This window comes from Sinocyclocheilus rhinocerous, unplaced genomic scaffold, assembly GCF_001515625.1.
Source record: "Sinocyclocheilus rhinocerous isolate Xijiao unplaced genomic scaffold, SAMN03320098_v1.1 scaffold85, whole genome shotgun sequence".
Lineage (NCBI taxonomy): Eukaryota > Metazoa > Chordata > Actinopteri > Cypriniformes > Cyprinidae > Sinocyclocheilus > Sinocyclocheilus rhinocerous.
The window spans coordinates 2,245,165-2,265,708 of NW_015649998.1; the positions used below are offsets into that span (position 1 = coordinate 2,245,165).

A 20,544-nucleotide genomic window follows, 5' to 3' on the forward strand; every position below is an offset into this window, starting at 1 on the left:
TCGGCCCGAATCAGTTTTCTAAAGTGTTTTTGAAAAATCACATACCCTGCCTTTAATTGTTAATATAATAGTAAGTACATGTAACATGTGTAACAAGGACACCTTAAAATAAAGTGTTACCGAAATCTTCTAAAATATTTATATCTTATCCAGTTTTTAAATCTGTCTTTTCTTTGCTACTCAGGTTGCTTGGGAAACATTGCAGGATGAGTTTGCCCGCTTTATGGCAGAATACAAAGGGAAAGACCAGGATGACATCTTTGATAAGCTGAAGGAAGCTGTCAAGGATGAAAGCATCAAACGACACAAGTGGAATGAAAGAGCCATGGACAGCTTGGTAAATATAATATAATTACCAGAAATAGTAGATTATTTTGCTAATGCAGCACATAGGGGTTTCTTGAGTGTTGTTGGTAAATGTTACTTATGTATGTGCGGTATAGAGAGTGATTCAACACAACGCTCTAGAGGATCGTTCTATCACAGACAAGCCCCAGTGGGATGCCGCTATTCAGTTCATGGAGGAAACACTGCAGTCTCGCCTTAAAGACAGTATGTCTACCCCTCATAAAGCCCTTTCTTGTCTGTCAGTCTATGGAGTGTGTGACTCATCTTCCTGTGTTGCAGCTGACTCAGTAATAGCAGATATGGTGGGGCCAGACTGGAAGCAGAGGTGGTTGAGCTGGAAAAATCGAACACCAGAGCAGGTTGTACAGACAACACTATAAATTTTCTTTTTTTTAAAAATGATTTTGGAGCCATATTTTAGTGTCCGAGTATGTGGTATTATTACATGTAGGTGCTAGTGATAAGAAAGTCTACATAATTTTGTTCCCTAACTCTAGCACACCCGTAATGAGACCAAAAACGAGCTGGAGCGTCTGTTGAAGCTGCATGAGGATCACACAGCCTACCTGGCCAATGATGAGGTCACTACAGTGCGCAAAAACCTGGAGGCCCGAGGAGTGGAAGTGGACCCCGTACTGGTAAGTGAGACGCTTGGAGAGAATATCTAACATAATGAGATTTTATGTTTTTTCACTAATTTTAACTGATGTCTTTTCGTAGATCAAGGACACGTGGCACCAACTCTATCGACGTCATTTCCTGCAGAAAGCGTTATTACATTGTAATCTCTGCCGGCGAGGTTTCTACTACTACCAGAGGCACTTTGTAGACTCTGAGGTAAAGAAGAAGCCTTTTTAGTCAAATTTACTAAAAAATAATAATTAGAGCTTCCAAAGTTTTCACTTTTGGGAATAATTATATGCTTTATGGGAATACATTTATTTTATTTATTTAAATATGATTTTGTTTGGAGATAAAAAAATGATAAAATTAAGAATTTTAAAGAAAAAAAAATGCTAAAATTAATAAGTAAAATAAATGTAATGCTATGTAACATTTCAATATTCTCAGCTGTGGAATGACTGCAATTAGTGTCCATATTCAATACTTTATTAACAGGGAATTTATTAATAAAGGCAAACCAGATATTAAACATAACCAAAACATAACATTCCGTAACTAAAGAAAAGTAATTTGCATTCATTGTATAATATAATCTTTTGGCCAAAGACTGTAATAGCTGTTTATTTTTTTGTTAGGTCATGTTAAAAAGTTCTATTTAGCTAATGGTTTGACTTATTTCTCTGTGTTCCAGCTTGAGTGCAATGATGTGGTTCTGTTCTGGAGGATCCAGAGGATGTTGGCCATCACAGCCAATACTCTTAGACAACAGCTCACTAATACAGAGGGTATGTCTGTGGGTTCTCATTACCAAGCAAGCTTTCCTGCAAACAAGTCTTCAGTTCTGGTTACTTACTAAATCATCTCTTATTACAAATTAAACAGGCTTCAGTTGGAGGAAACAGTGACTGAGACTACTTGGTATCATTACGTTCCACGTTCAAACAACACAAATAAGTATGTTTTTTTTTTTTTTTTTAACGGTTCTCAAGTCTTCAGTTCTGGTTGCTTAGCACAAATCTCATATCATAAATGAAACAGGCTTCAGTGGGAGGGAACAGTGACTGAGACCACTATCATTACGTTCCACGTTCAAACAACACAAATCGGTGAATTTTAAAAATGTTTTTGTACAGTGCGGCGCTTGGAGAAGAACGTTAAAGAAGTATTAGAGGACTTTGGAGAAGATACTGAGAAGAAAGTCCAGCTGATCACAGGCAGGAGGGTTCAGTTGGCAGAAGACCTCAGTAAGTCTATCCTCTTGCTTTTTCCTGATTTAGCCTGTGAAACAGCAGCAAGGCAGGGCAACCATCAGAGGGCAGTGTTGTTTTGCACTTGAGTACTTTCATGTTATCTGCAAAAGATAATTTATTCAATTAACAAATTTCACTCCAGCATTACATTTACATTTTTTATGTTATGTTTATAAAATTATATAATATTTGATTTTTTTTGAAAACTTTGGATGTGTATTTTTCATTATTTTTTTAGTGCAACGATTCAGTTCATTGATTTTTTATTAATTAATTTATTTGTATTTTTTTATTGTCGTACATTGAGTCAGAATGGTTAATCAAATCAGCTTTTTCTAAGCATTTCCTCACATTTGATTTCTAAAAGTTTTTTTTTAAAGTGCCTAACCCATTTGTACTTAATTGTCAGGTGTCTGCGGTCGTAATTCCGCTGCTTCCAGTGCTTTTTCCGTTGTAACTTCTTATTCAATTTAAGTGATAATACTTCTGAATAGGGTACGGATAGCTTTCCACGCTCTCTTCACTCTTGCACTCCCTCTTATTTTTTTTCCTGTTCCTTCCTCTGCTGAGGCTTGAACCCTTAATTGCCCTTCACAGTGTGGGAGAGCTCCTGGCTGCACACTGGCTGCTGTCTGTCATGTCTTCAGCCCTGGTTACTGTTAAACACTCTGTTGATTAAAGCAGCAATTTGTGGAGGCACGACTGACATGCTCAGACTTGATCTGGTGCAGACACACGACTCGCACACACGTTTTGTCATTACTGTGATAACAGAGAGTGAGGTAATGGCACTGCCGCCCAGGTTAGTGTGTGCTTAGACACAATGGTCAATCTGCCTATACAGTGTCTTGAGTCATAAAGAGCCTCTCTGCCTTTTGCAAGAAGAATTTATTTGCGTATATAAGAGGTCTCTCTCTAAATGCTTACTGTCTCTTTTGAACAGTTTGACTAGCTTAAGTGTCTTTGCAGTGGACCGGAAAAAGCATGACTGAAGACATATTCACAGATGTTTTGATGTGCAGTTTTATATATTCTGCCTGTTTAAAGGCCTGTTCGCACCAAGGACTGTAACAAACTTTAACTATAAAGTTTTGATAATCATTCTAATGCTATGAGAATAGGAAAGTCCACACCATAACTACAATGTTAATGGCACAGAGAAATGATATTGTTGTAATCAAGCTACTGAATGATAAATACATTGACAGCAAATCAGAATCCACATAACAGTAGTTTGTGCTTATAATAAACAATATTATTGTGCGTTGGAGTGGATGCTAATATAGTTATTGTTTTAGTTATCTTTATAATTATAGTTCTTGGTATGAACAGGTCTTAAGTCTTTAGGACACAATCTTTTAGGACAGAGTTGGACCAGATTTTAACCAGTAAGAAGTACTTCATCTGTTTTGACTGCTTTTGTACCTGCCTGAATACTGTATAAAGACCAGGATGTTGGGCTTTTTTGGTCCCGTGAGCATGTCCACTAGTCTTAGATGTCTGACCCTCCACTGTTTAAGCCTGGTGCTTGGCGTTGGGTAACCCTTAGAGTGGATTCCTGTGCTGTAAAGCATGACGTTGCCTGGTGGACAACCAGCACTTAGGGAAAACACAAGCATGACCTCCCAAGAAGTGGCTGTTGTGCTAATAAAAGCAAGTCTGGGCATGCATGCATGCATCAGTGCCCTAGTGGTTGCCACTGCACAAAACACATGGTCATTCTATTAAGGTGCAGTCAGTCTTTATGAGTGAGAGAGGGCTGTAGTGACAGGTCTTGGATTGTTAATAATGGTTGCCATGATATGAAAAACAATTGCTGTTTTATGATAAATTTTCCATAATAAAAGAAAAGTAATTTGCACTCTTTGTATAATAGAATCTTTCAGCCAAAGAAAATGTTGTGCTTCTGTAATTTAAACAAACACACAATTTCTGTAAAATGTAATAGCAGTTTGTTTTATTGTTGGGTCATGTTAAAAGGGTCTATTTACCTAATGGTTTCACTTATTTCTCTGTATTCCAGCTTGAGTGCAATGATGTGGTTCTATTCTGGAGGATCCAGAGGATGCTGGCTATCACAGCCAATACTCTTAGACAACAGCTCACTAATACAGAAGGTACGTCTGTGGGTTCTCAAGTCTTCAGTTCTGGTTGCTTAGCACAAATCTCATATCATAAATGAAACAGGCTTCAGTGGGAGGGAACAGTGACTGAGACCACTATCATTACGTTCCACGTTCAAACAACACAAATCGGTGAATTTTAAAAATGTTTTTGTACAGTGCGGCGCTTAGAGAAGAACGTTAAAGAAGTATTAGAGGACTTTGGAGAGGATACTGAGAAGAAAGTCCAGCTGATCACAGGCAGGAGGGTTCAGTTGGCAGAAGACCTCAGTAAGTCTATCCTCTTGCTTTTTCCTGATTTAGCCTGTGAAACAGCAGCAAGGCAGGGCAACCATCAGAGGGCAGTGTTGTTTTGCACTTGAGTACTTTCATGTTATCTGCAAAAGATAATTTATTCAATTAACAAATTTCACTCCAGCATTACATTTACATTTTTTATGTTATGTTTATAAAATTATATAATATTTGATTTTTTTTGAAAACTTTGGATGTGTATTTTTCATTATTTTTTTAGTGCAACGATTCAGTTCATTGATTTTTTATTAATTAATTTATTTGTATTTTTTTATTGTCGTACATTGAGTCAGAATGGTTAATCAAATCAGCTTTTTCTAAGCATTTCCTCACATTTGATTTCTAAAAGTTTTTTTTAAAGTGCCTAACCCATTTGTACTTAATTGTCAGGTGTCTGCGGTCGTAATTCCGCTGCTTCCAGTGCTTTTTCCGTTGTAACTTCTTATTCAATTTAAGTGATAATACTTCTGAATAGGGTACGGATAGCTTTCCACGCTCTCTTCACTCTTGCACTCCCTCTTATTTTTTTTCCTGTTCCTTCCTCTGCTGAGGCTTGAACCCTTAATTGCCCTTCACAGTGTGGGAGAGCTCCTGGCTGCACACTGGCTGCTGTCTGTCATTCATGTCTTCCTGGTTACTGTTAAACACTCTGTTGATTAAAGCAGCAATTTGTGGAGGCACGACTGACATGCTCAGACTTGATCTGGTGCAGACACACGACTCGCACACACGTTCTGTCATTACTGTGATAACAGAGAGTGAGGTAATGGCACTGCCGCCCAGGTTAGTGTGTGCTTAGACACAATGGTCAATCTGCCTATACAGTGTCTTGAGTCATAAAGAGCCTCTCTGCCTTTTGCAAGAAGAATTTATTTGCGTATATAAGAGGTCTCTCTCTAAATGCTTACTGTCTCTTTTGAACAGTTTGACTAGCTTAAGTGTCTTTGCAGTGGACCGGAAAAAGCATGACTGAAGACATATTCACAGATGTTTTGATGTGCAGTTTTATATATTCTGCCTGTTTAAAGGCCTGTTCGCACCAAGGACTGTAACAAACTTTAACTATAAAGTTTTGATAATCATTCTAATGCTATGAGAATAGGAAAGTCCACACCATAACTACAATGTTAATGGCACAGAGAAATGATATTGTTGTAATCAAGCTACTGAATGATAAATACATTGACAGCAAATCAGAATCCACATAACAGTAGTTTGTGCTTATAATAAACAATATTATTGTGCGTTGGAGTGGATGCTAATATAGTTATTGTTTTAGTTATCTTTATAATTATAGTTCTTGGTATGAACAGGTCTTAAGTCTTTAGGACACAATCTTTTAGGACAGAGTTGGACCAGATTTTAACCAGTAAGAAGTACTTCATCTGTTTTGACTGCTTTTGTACCTGCCTGAATACTGTATAAAGACCAGGATGTTGGGCTTTTTTGGTCCCGTGAGCATGTCCACTAGTCTTAGATGTCTGACCCTCCACTGTTTAAGCCTGGTGCTTGGCGTTGGGTAACCCTTAGAGTGGATTCCTGTGCTGTAAAGCATGACGTTGCCTGGTGGACAACCAGCACTTAGGGAAAACACAAGCATGACCTCCCAAGAAGTGGCTGTTGTGCTAATAAAAGCAAGTCTGGGCATGCATGCATGCATCAGTGCCCTAGTGGTTGCCACTGCACAAAACACATGGTCATTCTATTAAGGTGCAGTCAGTCTTTATGAGTGAGAGAGGGCTGTAGTGACAGGTCTTGGATTGTTAATAATGGTTGCCATGATATGAAAAACAATTGCTGTTTTGTTTTTTTTTAAACTAACAATTAGGGCTGGCAAAGTGGTCACTTTTGAGATTAATTAAATGTTAAATGGCATAAATGCCGTTAGCAGATTTCCTAAACTTTTTGCCTTAAAAAAAAATTGTTTTGAGATTAAAAAAAAAAGTTAAATTAATACTTAAAGTATTTTTAAAGTAAAAAATGAAATAAAAATTAATTTAATGCCATTTAATATTTAATTATTTGCATTAGTGGAAAAACCATGCATCACTGTTCAACAGTCAATATTTTTTTAAATACATCATTAACAAGGACAAACATAAATCATGATTTATTGTTTTAATCTATTGACAGGCCTAGACAGACCTAACAGTTTATTGCATTTTGTTAATTAATACACGTTAAGCATAGTTCTAACTGCAATACATATTTTTTTAAGTTCTGAATTGAAGCAGAAACTTTCTTGTTTCTGCTTCAATTGAAGTTGTCAGGCCAGAGATTTGCAAATGTGTTTAGTGTAAGCATACTACATTGTCTGTGTGTATACACAATTTATGCAGTATGGTGTTGTACTAGAGGTGATGTTTTTGTAAGTGCAACGGTTTTGCCACCTTTTTTGGGGGCCACAGTTTCTGCCACATCCTGAAGGGATATGCAAAGAACATGAGTTTGGACAGAATCCTGGCTATTTCCAATTTCTTTACAAATAGCAGGGAGGAATTTGTGGGCCTGTCTGGCCTTGCCGCCTTTCCTGCATGAGGTGGCATCATGTTCCCAGGGTTCCTGGAGCTTTTGATGTACTTTGATGCACTGTCCCGGCTTCCTCTCAGAGAGAACAAATGTTATTTCAACCGTGTTCACCTCTTGAATTCTTAAACCATTTAAACTGTGAGGTTTTCAATCTGGCCTGGTTTCAAGCACCAGTATGCTACTCTCAAATGTTTTTATTTTTATTTTCCTGTTATCACCTTGCAAGCTGATTCAAACTCTCTTTTTACTGGCATCTATGTTTCTTTGAAGAACCTTAAACCTCCATGGTACTTTTCCATTACTCATAAGGCTCTTTATAGTGGAAAAAGGCTATTTCAATTATTTGAATGTTCTTCACACTTAAAAATGTTTATTCGAAGAACTGTTCACTGAAAGGTTCTTTGGGAGTCCCAAAGAATGTTTCTTTTATGGCATCACTTGAAACCTGTTTTAGATTATCTAAAACCTAAAATAAGCATAAGCTTTCATTTCTCACCTTCCCAGAAATCACATTGTCATATACAGTGGGTACGGAAAGTATTCAGACCCCCTTAAATTTTTCACTCTTTGTTATATTGCAGCCATTTGCTAAAATCATTTAAGTTAATTTTTTTTCCTCATTAATGTACACACAGCACCCCATATTGACAGAAAAACACAGAATTGTTGACATCTTTGCAGATTTATTAAAAAAGAAAAACTGAAATATAACATGGTCCTAAGTATTCAGACATCTAAAATTTCCAGAGCTTTAATGATCCTAGCATACTCTTATCAGTTGGCTCTTCCTGAAGTTCCATCAACTTTGAAGTATCACTTCCTGACCAGCAGTTATGACAAGTGCCTCACATACTTGACTTCTGGAGAGCTTCTTGAGGTTTTTACAAATCAGTGAAGCTCATTACTCTTTACGAAGCACTCTGAGCGTTGTGCTTCAGTTCACTTTGATAACGCTTTGGTGGATCCAATCTTGAACTGTACTGAGTTTACAAAATTGGATCTTTTTTATTTGTTTTATTCCACTGGATGGTGATTTTAGAAGTTGGAAAGTGAACGATTTATTTTGGGAATATGTCTTGAAGCCACATCTATTCCATGTCGCCCACCTTACAAGACCCAACAGGAAAAGATTCCAGAATCCAGTAGCGGACGGGAGGGGTTAGGAAGCAGGGGGATTTCAAGCTCCGTGATCTTTAAATCACCTATGAGCTGTTGTTACACGCTCCCCGTCTCGCTCCCTGTTTGCCTTTTTTTTAAAAAATTTTTTTTATAGATGGATTGGAAAAACTGACAGCCCCCTTCATAAAGCAAGAGATGTATTGACGGGCTCATGGAACCTGGGGCTGAGCCAGGGGTTGAGTCCGGCTCACACGAGGCCGTGAGGGGCTATTACTCCCACAGGTGCAGGGAACTGAGCCGCTGACCCTGGCCTCACCTGTCTGCCTGTTTGAAGATGAGGAGCTGGGGGAGTACAGGGGCACTTCCCTTAACAAAGAGAAAAAAATTTACCCCTTGGGGCAAAGTCTGGTGTTAAGAGCGATTTGCCCTTACTTGCAGGCAGGCAGGCAGTGAGCTGCTCTGGTTTCACACTTGGGATTGTGCGTGTGTGTGTGTGTATGTGTGTCTGAGAGAGAGAGGGAATGTGTGGGATTAGATGTGCAAGATGGCTGCATTCAGGCTTGTTACTGTGGCTGCTGCCTGTGGGTGATGTGTCGTGTGTGCGTACGCTGTGCCAGGGCAGCTGTATGGCACTGTGCCTCTGCTGGAACGTCAGGACGGCTTTATGAGTCTTTGATTTACCTAATAGACTCAATTCAATTACAGCAATTCAGGGTGTATGTGGCTCCCTCTCTTGTCAATCTGGATGACAGTCATAGACTTGGCTTTTAGTTTCTATTTTATTTAATTTTTTTAATGTTGGAAAATTGATGTGTAAACAGCCAGAGTAATTATTTTTTAGGTACTTATTTTTTAGGCTTTTTAAAGGCCCTCAAGCACTCAAAAATTAGCCTTTGAGACATGGTAACCGAAATGTGGGTTGTTTTTCCACATTTTGAGCATTACTCTAACTTTTTATGGGGTGATGGGACATTATTGTGGAGAGAAGGGAGGGGGAATTAGGGCAAAAATAGCCTAGCTTCAAACTTGCATCCCTGCAGCAGCAATCCATGTCTACAGCATGTGCACGGGCAGTTGAAGTAATTTAGTTAAGTTTTAGAAAAGTTTATATGAGCTATTTTATTTTATTTTATTTTTTGGAATCCATTACTTGATTTTTGTATTGTTGAATTATTTTATTTGTCATTTTTGGAATACATTACTTACATTTTTTTTTTTTTTTTTTTTTTTTTTTTACTTTCATATTTGGAATCAGTTTTTTGTTTTGTTTATGAGAATAACTGTGACAGAGTGGATTGTAAATTGGTCTAACAATGACAGGCCTATGCATACAGTAGGCCATGAATTTGACAAGAGTTAGAATTTGTATTGGCAATTTAAAAACACTTGATTCTGACAAATTCAAAAACACCACATCATTGGAGGTAAAGCTTTGTATTGACAGATTTTATGATTAGATTTGATTCTGATTTACAAACTCCTAATTCATTTTTGGCATTTAAGAATCATTGTTTGTTAAAATGAGGATCAATTAAAGTCGATTATCTGAAATTATCAACCCACCCCTAATTTTAGTTTACAGATTCTCACAGTTTCATCTGCTGCAGGATTTTAAGGATGTTAAACCAGCTCAGTGTTGTGCAGGCTTGTCCTTAAAGGGGTGGTTGATTTAACGTTAGCTAGTGTGTAATGTTGCTGTTTGAGCATAAACAATATCTGCAAGTTACGACGCTGAAAGTTCAATGCAAATGGAGATGTCTTTTAAAATTATAGCAGTTTAATGCCTCCAAAAACGGCTCGTAGGGATTACAATGAGCTACTTCCCAGGTTCGTGACATCACAAACCCAGATAAACCCCGCCCCCGGGAACATTCAGCAAAGGGGGTGAGGCCATGTTGTGCTGCTTTAGAGAAGAGGAAGAGAAAACTAGGGATGCACGTAATAATCTATTCATATATGAATCGCAGTTTTGTCTTCTAACGATTCTAATGGATTCACAAGTTTCAAAATCAGTGTTCTAAAGCAGCGGTTCTCAATCCTGTTCCTCGCGTTGCCCTGCTCTGCACACGCTCTGCATTTCTCTCTCTCTCTCTCTCTCGCTCTCATTCAGATCATCAGCTCAGCTCCAACAATGAACTGTTCCATTTATGCACTTATTTTCACATAGCTATGAGAAGCGTTATACATTGACGCGCGTGCGGTTGCCGTACTGTATTAAAGCTTTAATCAGGATAAAACCGTATGTTAAATCTAACAGAAGCAGTAGCATTTACAAATAACAGCATATCTAAAAGTATGAGACTACAACAAACAAAAAACATACCGTTTAGAGCCGTGCTTGCACAGGTTCTGCACAATCCTCTTCACTAATATTCTCTGGGTCTCAATTGGGCTCAAATTGATAAGCAATATAGACGACGTCATTGTTTACAATACAACCGGAGCACATGCAGCTGAGGTGAGGGGCTTAAACCAGCTCAGTGTTGTGCAGGCTTGTCCTTAAAGGGGTGGTTGATTTAACGTTAGCTAGTGTGTAATGTTGCTGTTTGAGCATAAACAATATCTGCAAGTTACGACGCTGAAAGTTCAATGCAAATGGAGATGTCTTTTAAAATTATAGCAGTTTAATGCCTCCAAAAACGGCTCGTAGGGATTACAATGAGCTACTTCCCAGGTTCGTGACATCACAAACCCAGATAAACCCCGCCCCCGGGAACATTCAGCAAAGGGGGTGAGGCCATGTTGTGCTGCTTTAGAGAAGAGGAAGAGAAAACTAGGGATGCACGTAATAATCTATTCATATATGAATCGCAGTTTTGTCTTCTAACGATTCTAATGGATTCACAAGTTTCAAAATCAGTGTTCTAAAGCAGCGGTTCTCAATCCTGTTCCTCGCGTTGCCCTGCTCTGCACACGCTCTGCATTTCTCTCTCTCTCTCTCTCTCGCTCTCATTCAGATCATCAGCTCAGCTCCAACAATGAACTGTTCCATTTATGCACTTATTTTCACATAGCTATGAGAAGCGTTATACATTGACGCGCGTGCGGTTGCCGTACTGTATTAAAGCTTTAATCAGGATAAAACCGTATGTTAAATCTAACAGAAGCAGTAGCATTTACAAATAACAGCATATCTAAAAGTATGAGACTACAACAAACAAAAAACATACCGTTTAGAGCCGTGCTTGCACAGGTTCTGCACAATCCTCTTCACTAATATTCTCTGGGTCTCAATTGGGCTCAAATTGATAAGCAATATAGACGACGTCATTGTTTACAATACAACCGGAGCACATGCAGCTGAGGTGAGGGGCAGGACGATTAGACGCGCACTAGAGGCGGTTTAGCCAATCACAACACACTGGACCAGCAAACCAATCTGAGCCCATTGCGTATTTCTGAGGGAGGGGCTTCATAAAAACAGGAAATGATCAGTGCGTTTATAGGAGAAGGGACAGAGCGGTGTGGAATAAAGGTAAATTATGTTAAAAATAATGTTTAAAAAAAAAAAGCATTAATGCATGTTAGACTGCACCCCATAAACACAATCAAGCCTAGAAAAAACGTCAACCACCCCTTTAATTTTCATTTTTAGGTGAACTATCCCTTTAAGAAATGCTCTTACGTTCAGTCTCACACTCCCCCTCATCACCTTTGCATCATTTTGTCTCCCTTGTGAAAGGATGACGTGGAAATCAGTTTTAGTACTCAATGAAAACCGCTCCTCTGTTTCCTCCTTGCGTAGTGATGTACTGTTGCTGCCCCGAGCTCTGTATACACAGGGTTTAACTGTGTTTGCATGAGGCGTTAGGTCACCACAGAAGCTGGTGTACCACCTCCTTACAGCGTCTTTCTCTCTCACTCGCTTTGTCCTCTATCTAATCATTCCCTTTGACTGTATGTTTTGGCATTTTATAGGTTTATCTAGAGCTTGGAGTATGAAAGTTATGGTGCATATAGCGCAACTCTGGTGCGAACTGTTGATCCTGTGAGTGTTGTCACAGCTCGTGATGTTGCACAGCTAGCTGGAGTCTGGACTGTAGAACGTTTCATCAGAGAGCTATAGAAATAATCATCTATATGTTAAGAACAAGTGTTATTTTACTATCATTGGGTTTTGAATTAGGTTTTATTTTTCTATTTTCTATTTTCATTTAAATTTTAGTTGAAGTATTAATTTTTGTAATTATGTTTTTTTTTTTTTAAGTGTTTTTTATGAAGGTTTAGGTTTTAGTTTTAGTTATTTTACTACAACTTAAACTAATCAAAAATGATAATGCTGCCTCTGTAACTAGCTGAAGTTAGTTTACAGTTTTTATATTTTACTTTATTTTAGTTAATGTTTATTTTATTTCAAGTAATTTTATTTATGGTTTTGGTTTTAGGTTTAGTTAACAATAATCCTGTTAAGAATGTGAAAATAGGCAATTGTTTGGTCCTGATTAACCTGTAATTATTTGTTTATTTACTAATATTTTTACTTAATATTTTTTGACCCCATTTTTTAAACAAGCTTTATTATTCTTAACTCACAGCAGTACAAAGTCATACAGCTGTAATTTAACTCCATAAAGAACACTTGTTGTGATCCCTTCAGCTGGCAACCATTGAGTCATTCTTACTGTTGAGCCCTGTATTGACATGAAAACTTGTTTTTATTGATTTATGCAAATTAATGTTCAGTTCAGCAAAGACATATACAAAAACCGAACCAATAAACTTATATTCAACAAAAACGGCACGCTTTAGGATGTCACGCATCAATTTATGGAGAGCTATATGCACTTGCCTTTCATCTGTAGCCAGCTTCTGTGTTTTTCCTTTTCTCACCCTCGCCTCTTATTTCTCACACGCTCCCACCATATTCCCTGCACCCCATCGCTCTGATGTGAAAAGCATGTTTTTGGCCTTGCCCCTACAGAGACAGAAAGACGATTATGCCTTTCTTTCAGGCCGCGAGGAAACCGCTCCCATCTCTAAAACAGCTGGAGCGAGCCCCATTCCCCCCCGAAGCTGGCTTGTAGCCCTAGTCTTCCCATGCAAGCTGATAATGGGCCGCCCACTCCCACCAATGCATCCCTGTCACCCCACCCAAGTGCTCTCAAAGGTCCTGCTCCCCACATATAAATCTCTCAACACTTGTCGTCCCAGTGAAGGAAGAATTTTCCCTCTTCTCTCTTTTACCGTCACCCTGCCTTCAAACCTGGGGAAACGGAAGTCAAATGAGTGGGAAATGAACCAGAGAACTTGCATTTCCATTTCACCATTCGTCCCGTCACAAAAAGTGCCTCTGAGGTCGGCAGGATCGAGTCCCGTTGTCATTCGGTCTCCTGCAAGGCTGTTCTCAAAGCCTCCGCACACCGCACTATACATCTATCTGTCAGATAGTCTCTTATGAGGTAATAGGAAAACCATACATTTCCTTCCTCGCAGAGTAAAAATAGAGCACTTGTTGCAATGCCTCACCTTCTGGCCCAGTCGCGATGACACTGTGTGACATAGTGCTGCTCCTTTATCATGTCTTTGTTCAATTCATAGTTAAAAGAAGGGATTTACTGAAGCTATAATTTTAGTCCCAGCATCACTTTAATGCATTCTGTGAACCGCGGCAACAAAGTGTTTTCTCTTTTAAATCCAGAGTCCTAAAGTTGAACCCTTAACCAGTGCACAACATTCATCAGTAAATATGTTGTCCTACCTAATGATCCATTAAATCAGGATCTGATGAAAAGCCTCAATGGATTTCTGCACACACATTAGAATGAGTGTAATATTCAGAATGATCAGGTTCCATACAAGTGGGGTTAAAGGGATAGTTCACCCAAAAAATTAAAATTTTGTCATTTAATCCCTCAATGCAGTTCTAAACCTGTATGACTTGCTTTCTTGGTAACACTTTATTTTAAGGTGTCCTTGTCACACTTTACATGTACTTACTATTATAATAACAATAAATTATGCATAATTACATACAAGTAACCCTAAGATAAACCCTAACCCTAACCATATAGTAAGTACATGTAGTTAAATAATATTACCCAGTACTTAAATGTATAATTACACTGTAACAAGGACACCTTAAAATAAAGTGTAACTGCTTTCTTCTTTAGAACACAAAATATGATGTTTTGAAGAATAGTTTGATTATTTTTGTCCTAATGAAAGTTGAAGTCCAAAATAACATCGTTCCCCATTGACTTTCATTGCATGGACAAACAACACTAAGAAGAAAGGTTGGCACTCACAACATGAGGGTGACTAAATGATGAGAGCATTTTCATTTTGGGGTGAAATATCACTTTAAGATGACCATTAGTGTTGCCAAGAATTATAGGTTGGATTGAGTCCAACTGTGGCCACCTGCAATTTCGAGTGCTGGGTCAAAGTTGGATCTTTATGCTGACTGACATGCAGTTATGAGATCGTTCTTTTTCAGCATGGGTAGCTTTTGGTCTCAAATGCTAATAGAGGGGCGGCCGTCTATTGTCCGGTTGACTGTTTTCTGGCTGTTCCACGTCTTGACTTGCCCCTGTCTTACCTGTGCCAAAGCCCTGTAATTAAATGCTTATTGGAGGCCAGGCTGGAAGGAGGCTGTGAAGGGGAGGTGAGGAGTTCAGCGTACACCTGGGTTGATACGATGCTGTCTGCACAGCTCTCATAAGCAGGAGTCTCTCATGTAACTCAAGGGGAAAGTGAAGAGAAAATTCCCATTAGTTGCACCATCAGATGTTGTTTAAAGGTTCTGACTGCTGGGTATGTTGAGATGAATATTACAAAAGTCTGTCGTGGTTCATTATCTGTAAAGTCGTCATGAAACCATAACCAATAGCAATCAGATGATAATTATTTTAATGTTATGACCAATAACTAATAAATAGTTTTTTATGTGGAACATAAAATAAGATATTTTGTGAAATGTGTCAGGCTTTTTTTTTGTCTATTATTCAGTGGTAGTCAGTGGGCTCCAATGTTGTTTGGTTCCTGATGTTCTGCAGAAAATTGCATACAGGTTTGGAATGACATGAGGTTGAGCAAATAATGACAGAATTCACATTTTGGGATGGACTAACCTTTTAATATATCCATTTTGATGAATTCATTTTTTGCAAATTTATCATGCATCCCTATCCGTAATGTGATATGTTTTCCATTGTGGTTGCATTATCAAATTGTGACAATTAGCATAGCTCTATCATGGTATGTGGTCTAAGATAAGTGGATCTAAAGGTAAAAATGCTGAAAAAATGCCTTTGTCATATTTGGCTAAAAGGAATATATGTGACATTTGCTCGTCAAGAATGTCATTTCAGCCAGTCATGCCAATGAAAGTTATTTCTGAGAAATCAGCCTCCTAGTGGCTTACTAGTTGTTGCTGCATTTTAGGCTGTGATGGGGTAAGTGTTTTAACTTAAAAAAAAATGACACACTTCATCTTTAACTGCTTGTGTGTAAGATTTCACACACTCAAATAAGCCTGTTGTAAGCTGCAAGCTACCCTTGTGTTGAACTCTGAGGTTCTCCACAGCAGAACTCCTCTCCTCCTTGTGGCCATATGTTTTAGAGATAACTTGGAGAGCTGATTTGTGGAAACACTGTTTTCCATGGGTTATACATCACTTTTGTCCCCTTCACTGATAGGTGTTCCTGTGTGAATGTTCAGACACATAAAGTTCCATTATTGGGATAGTTCACCCATAAATGAACATTTTGTCATCGTTTACTCGCCTTCACATTCCCAAAATTGTCTTTGACCCCATTGACTTTCATTACACAAACAAAAACAGTTGAAATGATTTCGAAATATCTTTTTTTTTAATTTCTTTGTTCCACAAAAGAAAGAAAGTGTTTGGAACTACATTTTTTGTGTGAGAACAACCTCTCTGGTTGTCTTTTTGCAGCTTGAGAAGCTTTATCACACAGGTTCACACCTGAAGTGACACTGATTTTCCGTGGAATGTCTTCAGTCGTCTTGTTTCCGGGAAGGCGCGGTGGGAAACGTGAGCTGCTGAAAAGGCTGTTGCCACATTTTAATTTCTTTACCATCTTCCCTATTAACGGTCGTGCTACTTGATGGCAAATACCAAAGGCCACCATTTATATCAAAAGGGATTGAGTTTCTCTTCAGCTCCTTGCAGCTCCATCTCCTTGGTGGTATCCCGTGCCCTGACTCTCGCTTTTTTCCTCGTCCTTCTGTTCTCCACGGCCACACTGTTTCACAGTCTAATTACAGGTCAATTAAGGGCTTTCTCCAGCCTTCTGCTGCTCCGGCCCAGGAGGCTTAGAGGCCCGCAAGAGTGGGAGTGAAAGAGATATCATTTCATGTGGAGATCAGGCGAGAGCCCCTTTCAAAGAAGGGATTGAGGAGGAATCCTGAAAGAGAGAAAGCCACCCCACACCTCCCAAAAAAGGAGACTACTGGGACAGGGGCCAAAGGATTATGGGAATATTCATGACCAGATAAAGAGAGAAGACCTATGAATGGATGTGTCCAAAAGCTCATCTCTTAGGTAAACAGGGGTCTAAATGGAGTTTGGACCCTGTTCTCGGACTCACAGAAGCAGGGGAAGGAGCAGTTCTCTCTCCTGTGTCACATTTCCGAGGCGCTGAAAAGACCGTCTTGTTTTAGCCTTTTTTTTAGCTGTCATTCTGCGTTCCTCCATGTGGAACAAACAGATGGCGACCAGAAATAAATATCTGTTTCTCAGTCTTTTCACACACTTTAAGCCCATATACACAAGCTCACATCATCCTTAGCTGTCCATTCTTCTTTAAAACGTTATTGGCTGTAAACGTACACGTTTTCAATTTGACAGTTTCCACGGACTTGCGGTTGGCCCATGCAGCATAGTAGCTTCCATCACGTCCTTCTTCCTTCATACCATGTCTAGAACTTTTGAGTCTCCATTTGTGTATTATAAAGTATTTTTGATGAATAAAAATGGTACAACCATTACTATGCTGGTTTCAAAACAAAGCAAGCCAGAAATGTCATTAATAAATTAACAAAAATATATCCAACAGTATATAAATACTAGGGATGCACAATACAGCGGGTAAAATAAGTATTGAATACGTCATCATTTTTCTCAGTAAATATATTTCTAAAGGGGCTGTTGACTTGAAATTTTCACCAAATGTCGGTAACAACCCAAGTAATCCATACATACAAAGAAAACAAAACAAATAAGTTCAGAAATTAAGTTGAATGAATGAATGAATGATGCATTTATATAGCACTTTATTGTGTGGCCCAGCCAATCAACTGACTTGAATCCAATAGAAAATAAGAACTAAAGATCAGAGTTCATAGAAGAGGCCCACAGAACCTTCAAGATTTGAAGCTCACACCTGAGCAAGGCATGCGACAAGTTTCTCCGTACAGGAGGTGTCTTGAAGCTGTCATTACCAAAAAAGCCTTTTGTACTAAGTATTAAATAAATTTCAGTAGTTCAATACTTTTTCCTGGGTCATTCCATTTTATTACACAGAACTTAATTTCTGAACTTATTTGTTTTGTTTTGTTTGTATGTATGGATTACTTGGGTTGTTACCGACATCTGGTGAAAATTTCATGTCAACAGCACCTTTAGAAATATATTTACTGGGAAAAATAGTGACGTGTTCAATACTTATTTTACCCGCTGTATATGGGGCCTATGATTTATATTTTTTAATCAATTGCTGTTTGCAGATATTTTATATTTATGTTCTGATATTCTGATATTATTTATTTATTTAACTTTTTTCTTTAAGTTTAAAGTATTTAAGAATTACATATAAATTTATAATTTTTATTTATAATATAATTTATAATGTTTATAATAGCGATGTATAATTTATAATTCCTTTATAAAAATTTTATAATTAATTAATATTATATTATATTCAGCCAAAACATGTTATCACTTATCAGTTAATTGGTAAATATCAGTGAATCTTTAATAAATGCATGCGTCACTGTTATTCAGTGACATAAAGTTAGATCAAGTATCCCCAAATTGTTCAGATGGAATGAATTTTATGAATCTTTTCCTGCTGCTATCCTGCATTTTTCAAAAAAGACCAGGGGTGGCTTGAGTTTCATCTCCACACCGGCCGTGTCATAAGGCCCTCTCCAAAACCTAATGCCTGTTATATTTGCTAACCTTCACCATTACTCTTTATGTCCCTAGGCACAAAAAAAGATATTCAAAGTCTAAGCCACAAGATTGCATATGTGTGTGTGTGCAGAAGGTGCTGAAGGGTCATGTTTCCAGGCTTCAGGATATTTGTGAAAGTTGGTGTGTTTGTACGTGTGAGCACGTGTGTGGGTCATGGTATTGTATTTCAGACCTTAGAGATGTCCACAAAGGCTGTCTTATTTCTTTCATCCTACACCTCTGAGGAGAATGGGGAATCCCCACACCACAAATACACCTAAAACGGCTGCACGAGCCTCAGATGACAGTATTTAGTTACAGCCACAAACTTGTAGACCAGTGTCCACTTGAAAAGCCCAGTTAAACTGTTGTCATATGAGACTTTAGATTGTTTGTTCTCACACTATTAGGCCACAAATGGTCTTGCGTGCATACATAACATACATAACAGCTCTGTTCCAAAACCTTACTGAGTGCCAACTGGTCAATGAAACTCACAAGTGACCGATTTGGAAATCACTTAAGGTTCTCAACTAGACTCTCAATTGAATCCAATGCAACATGATTTAAAAATTAATTTGCACTATTTTTTTTTTTTTTTGTGAATGAATGAATTTTTATATTTATAATGTCTCTTTCATCATCAGCCATCTTGGATTTGAATTTATTTCATTTTATGTTTTTTTTTTTTTTTGTGGATGGATCTCACCAAACCACCATATCTGGTGTTTCCGGTCTCATTATTTTTGTATTTAATTGAATATTTTAATGTAAAAATTTTCAAATATTTTGAAAAAAAAAAAAAAAAAGTATTTAAAAAAAAATTAAAGGCAAAACAACCAATAAATTATTATTATTATTAATTATTAATATTATTATTATTATTAATTTTATTTTATTTTTTTATTTTTGTTCACTTTTGGAATAATTTGTGACCTGGACCTCATTGTGGGATTCACCCATGCAAGAACATAAACTGTAAATAGAGAATGAAACTGAATTTCAGATTTGACACCTTTTCATTACCTTTGTTGCACTCTTTCACATAGTTAGAAGTTGTCACCCATTCCCACTCCTCCTCCATGACTCCCTGAAGGGGACAGGCTTTGAAGTAGCATGTGGAGGTGAGGAGGTGCAATAGAACACCACCTCTTCATCATCTGCTCCTCAACCGCATGCACCTTTGAGTGCTGAAATGTCAGTGGCCACCATCTGCTGTTTGAGTGTCAGAGAATGTACCCACAATGGCACTTGACACGACCTGATACTTTATCTGCAGGACAACCTAGAAATATCTGTATGCATTTGAGTCCACTTGAAAGTGCGTCTTTGCAATGATGTGGCCAGGTTAGGGGTTTTCCCAGGAGAAGCTTGAACTTGAGAAGACTAGTGAATTCCGTCAAGTTCAGCGCAGGGGAGATGAAATGGTAATTTTGTGCCATTGAAATGGCAGCATTATTAGTATATGATTTACTCACATTTGCATTTCTCTTTACAGAAAAAGTACGTGAAATTCAGGAGAAACTTGAAGCTTTCATTGAAGCTCTTCACAAAGAGAAATAGAGCAGTAGGTGGTTTTTATTTCTACTGCATGGTTAAAGAGAGAATTTTATAGAAGTAGTTAATGATTCAATGTATCATTAATTAATTATTAATATTTAAATAATTATTATTAATACTATTTGATGATATTATTTAATAATTTATATAAATATATAATTTTTATATTTTTTTTATAACTCTATTTGAAAATATTATGAAATTAGGGCTGCCAAAGTAACTAGAAAAAATGCTAAAACAACTAAGAAATTCATCAATAAATAGCCCTATATATACAGTCCAACCAAAAATTATTCAGACACCAGATATAATTTTTGATTTTTTATTTTTTTTACTAGTGGGTGCAGGACACTATTGTTCATTTATGTAAGTGAGGATAGCAAAACAAAGTAAACTGTGACATATTATACTCAAAAATTCTTCATACAGTGGACTACCAGTAAAATTGATAAAAAGTTGGGACCAAAAATTATTCAGACACTTTGACCCGACCATGTTTTGCTTAAAGGAACACTCCACTATTTTTGAAAATAGGCAAATTTTCCAACTCCCCTAGAG

General features: G+C 37.7%; 1 protein-coding gene across 7 annotated transcripts in view; it reads left to right on the forward strand.

Annotated features, from left to right (window-relative positions):
- Positions 1-20,544, forward strand: part of LOC107711112 (dynamin-like 120 kDa protein, mitochondrial) — a 51,158-nt gene that overhangs the window by 29,804 nt on the left and 810 nt on the right. For 4 of the 7 annotated variants that reach the window (XM_016516052.1, XM_016516055.1, XM_016516057.1 and 1 more), the window contains 8 exons: positions 185-337; positions 444-552; positions 628-707; positions 846-986; positions 1,069-1,185; positions 1,664-1,757; positions 4,505-4,615; positions 19,925-19,993. In XM_016516052.1, the coding sequence (XP_016371538.1) occupies positions 185-337; positions 444-552; positions 628-707; positions 846-986; positions 1,069-1,185; positions 1,664-1,757; positions 4,505-4,615; positions 19,925-19,989 (870 nt within the window). In that variant the 3' untranslated portion in view covers positions 19,990-19,993. Of the gene's footprint in view, positions 1-184; positions 338-443; positions 553-627; positions 708-845; positions 987-1,068; positions 1,186-1,663; positions 1,758-2,105; positions 2,217-4,245; positions 4,340-4,504; positions 4,616-19,924; positions 19,994-20,544 lie in introns of all 7 variants that reach the window. The other 3 variants (XM_016516054.1, XM_016516058.1, XM_016516053.1) reach the window with 2 other exon arrangements.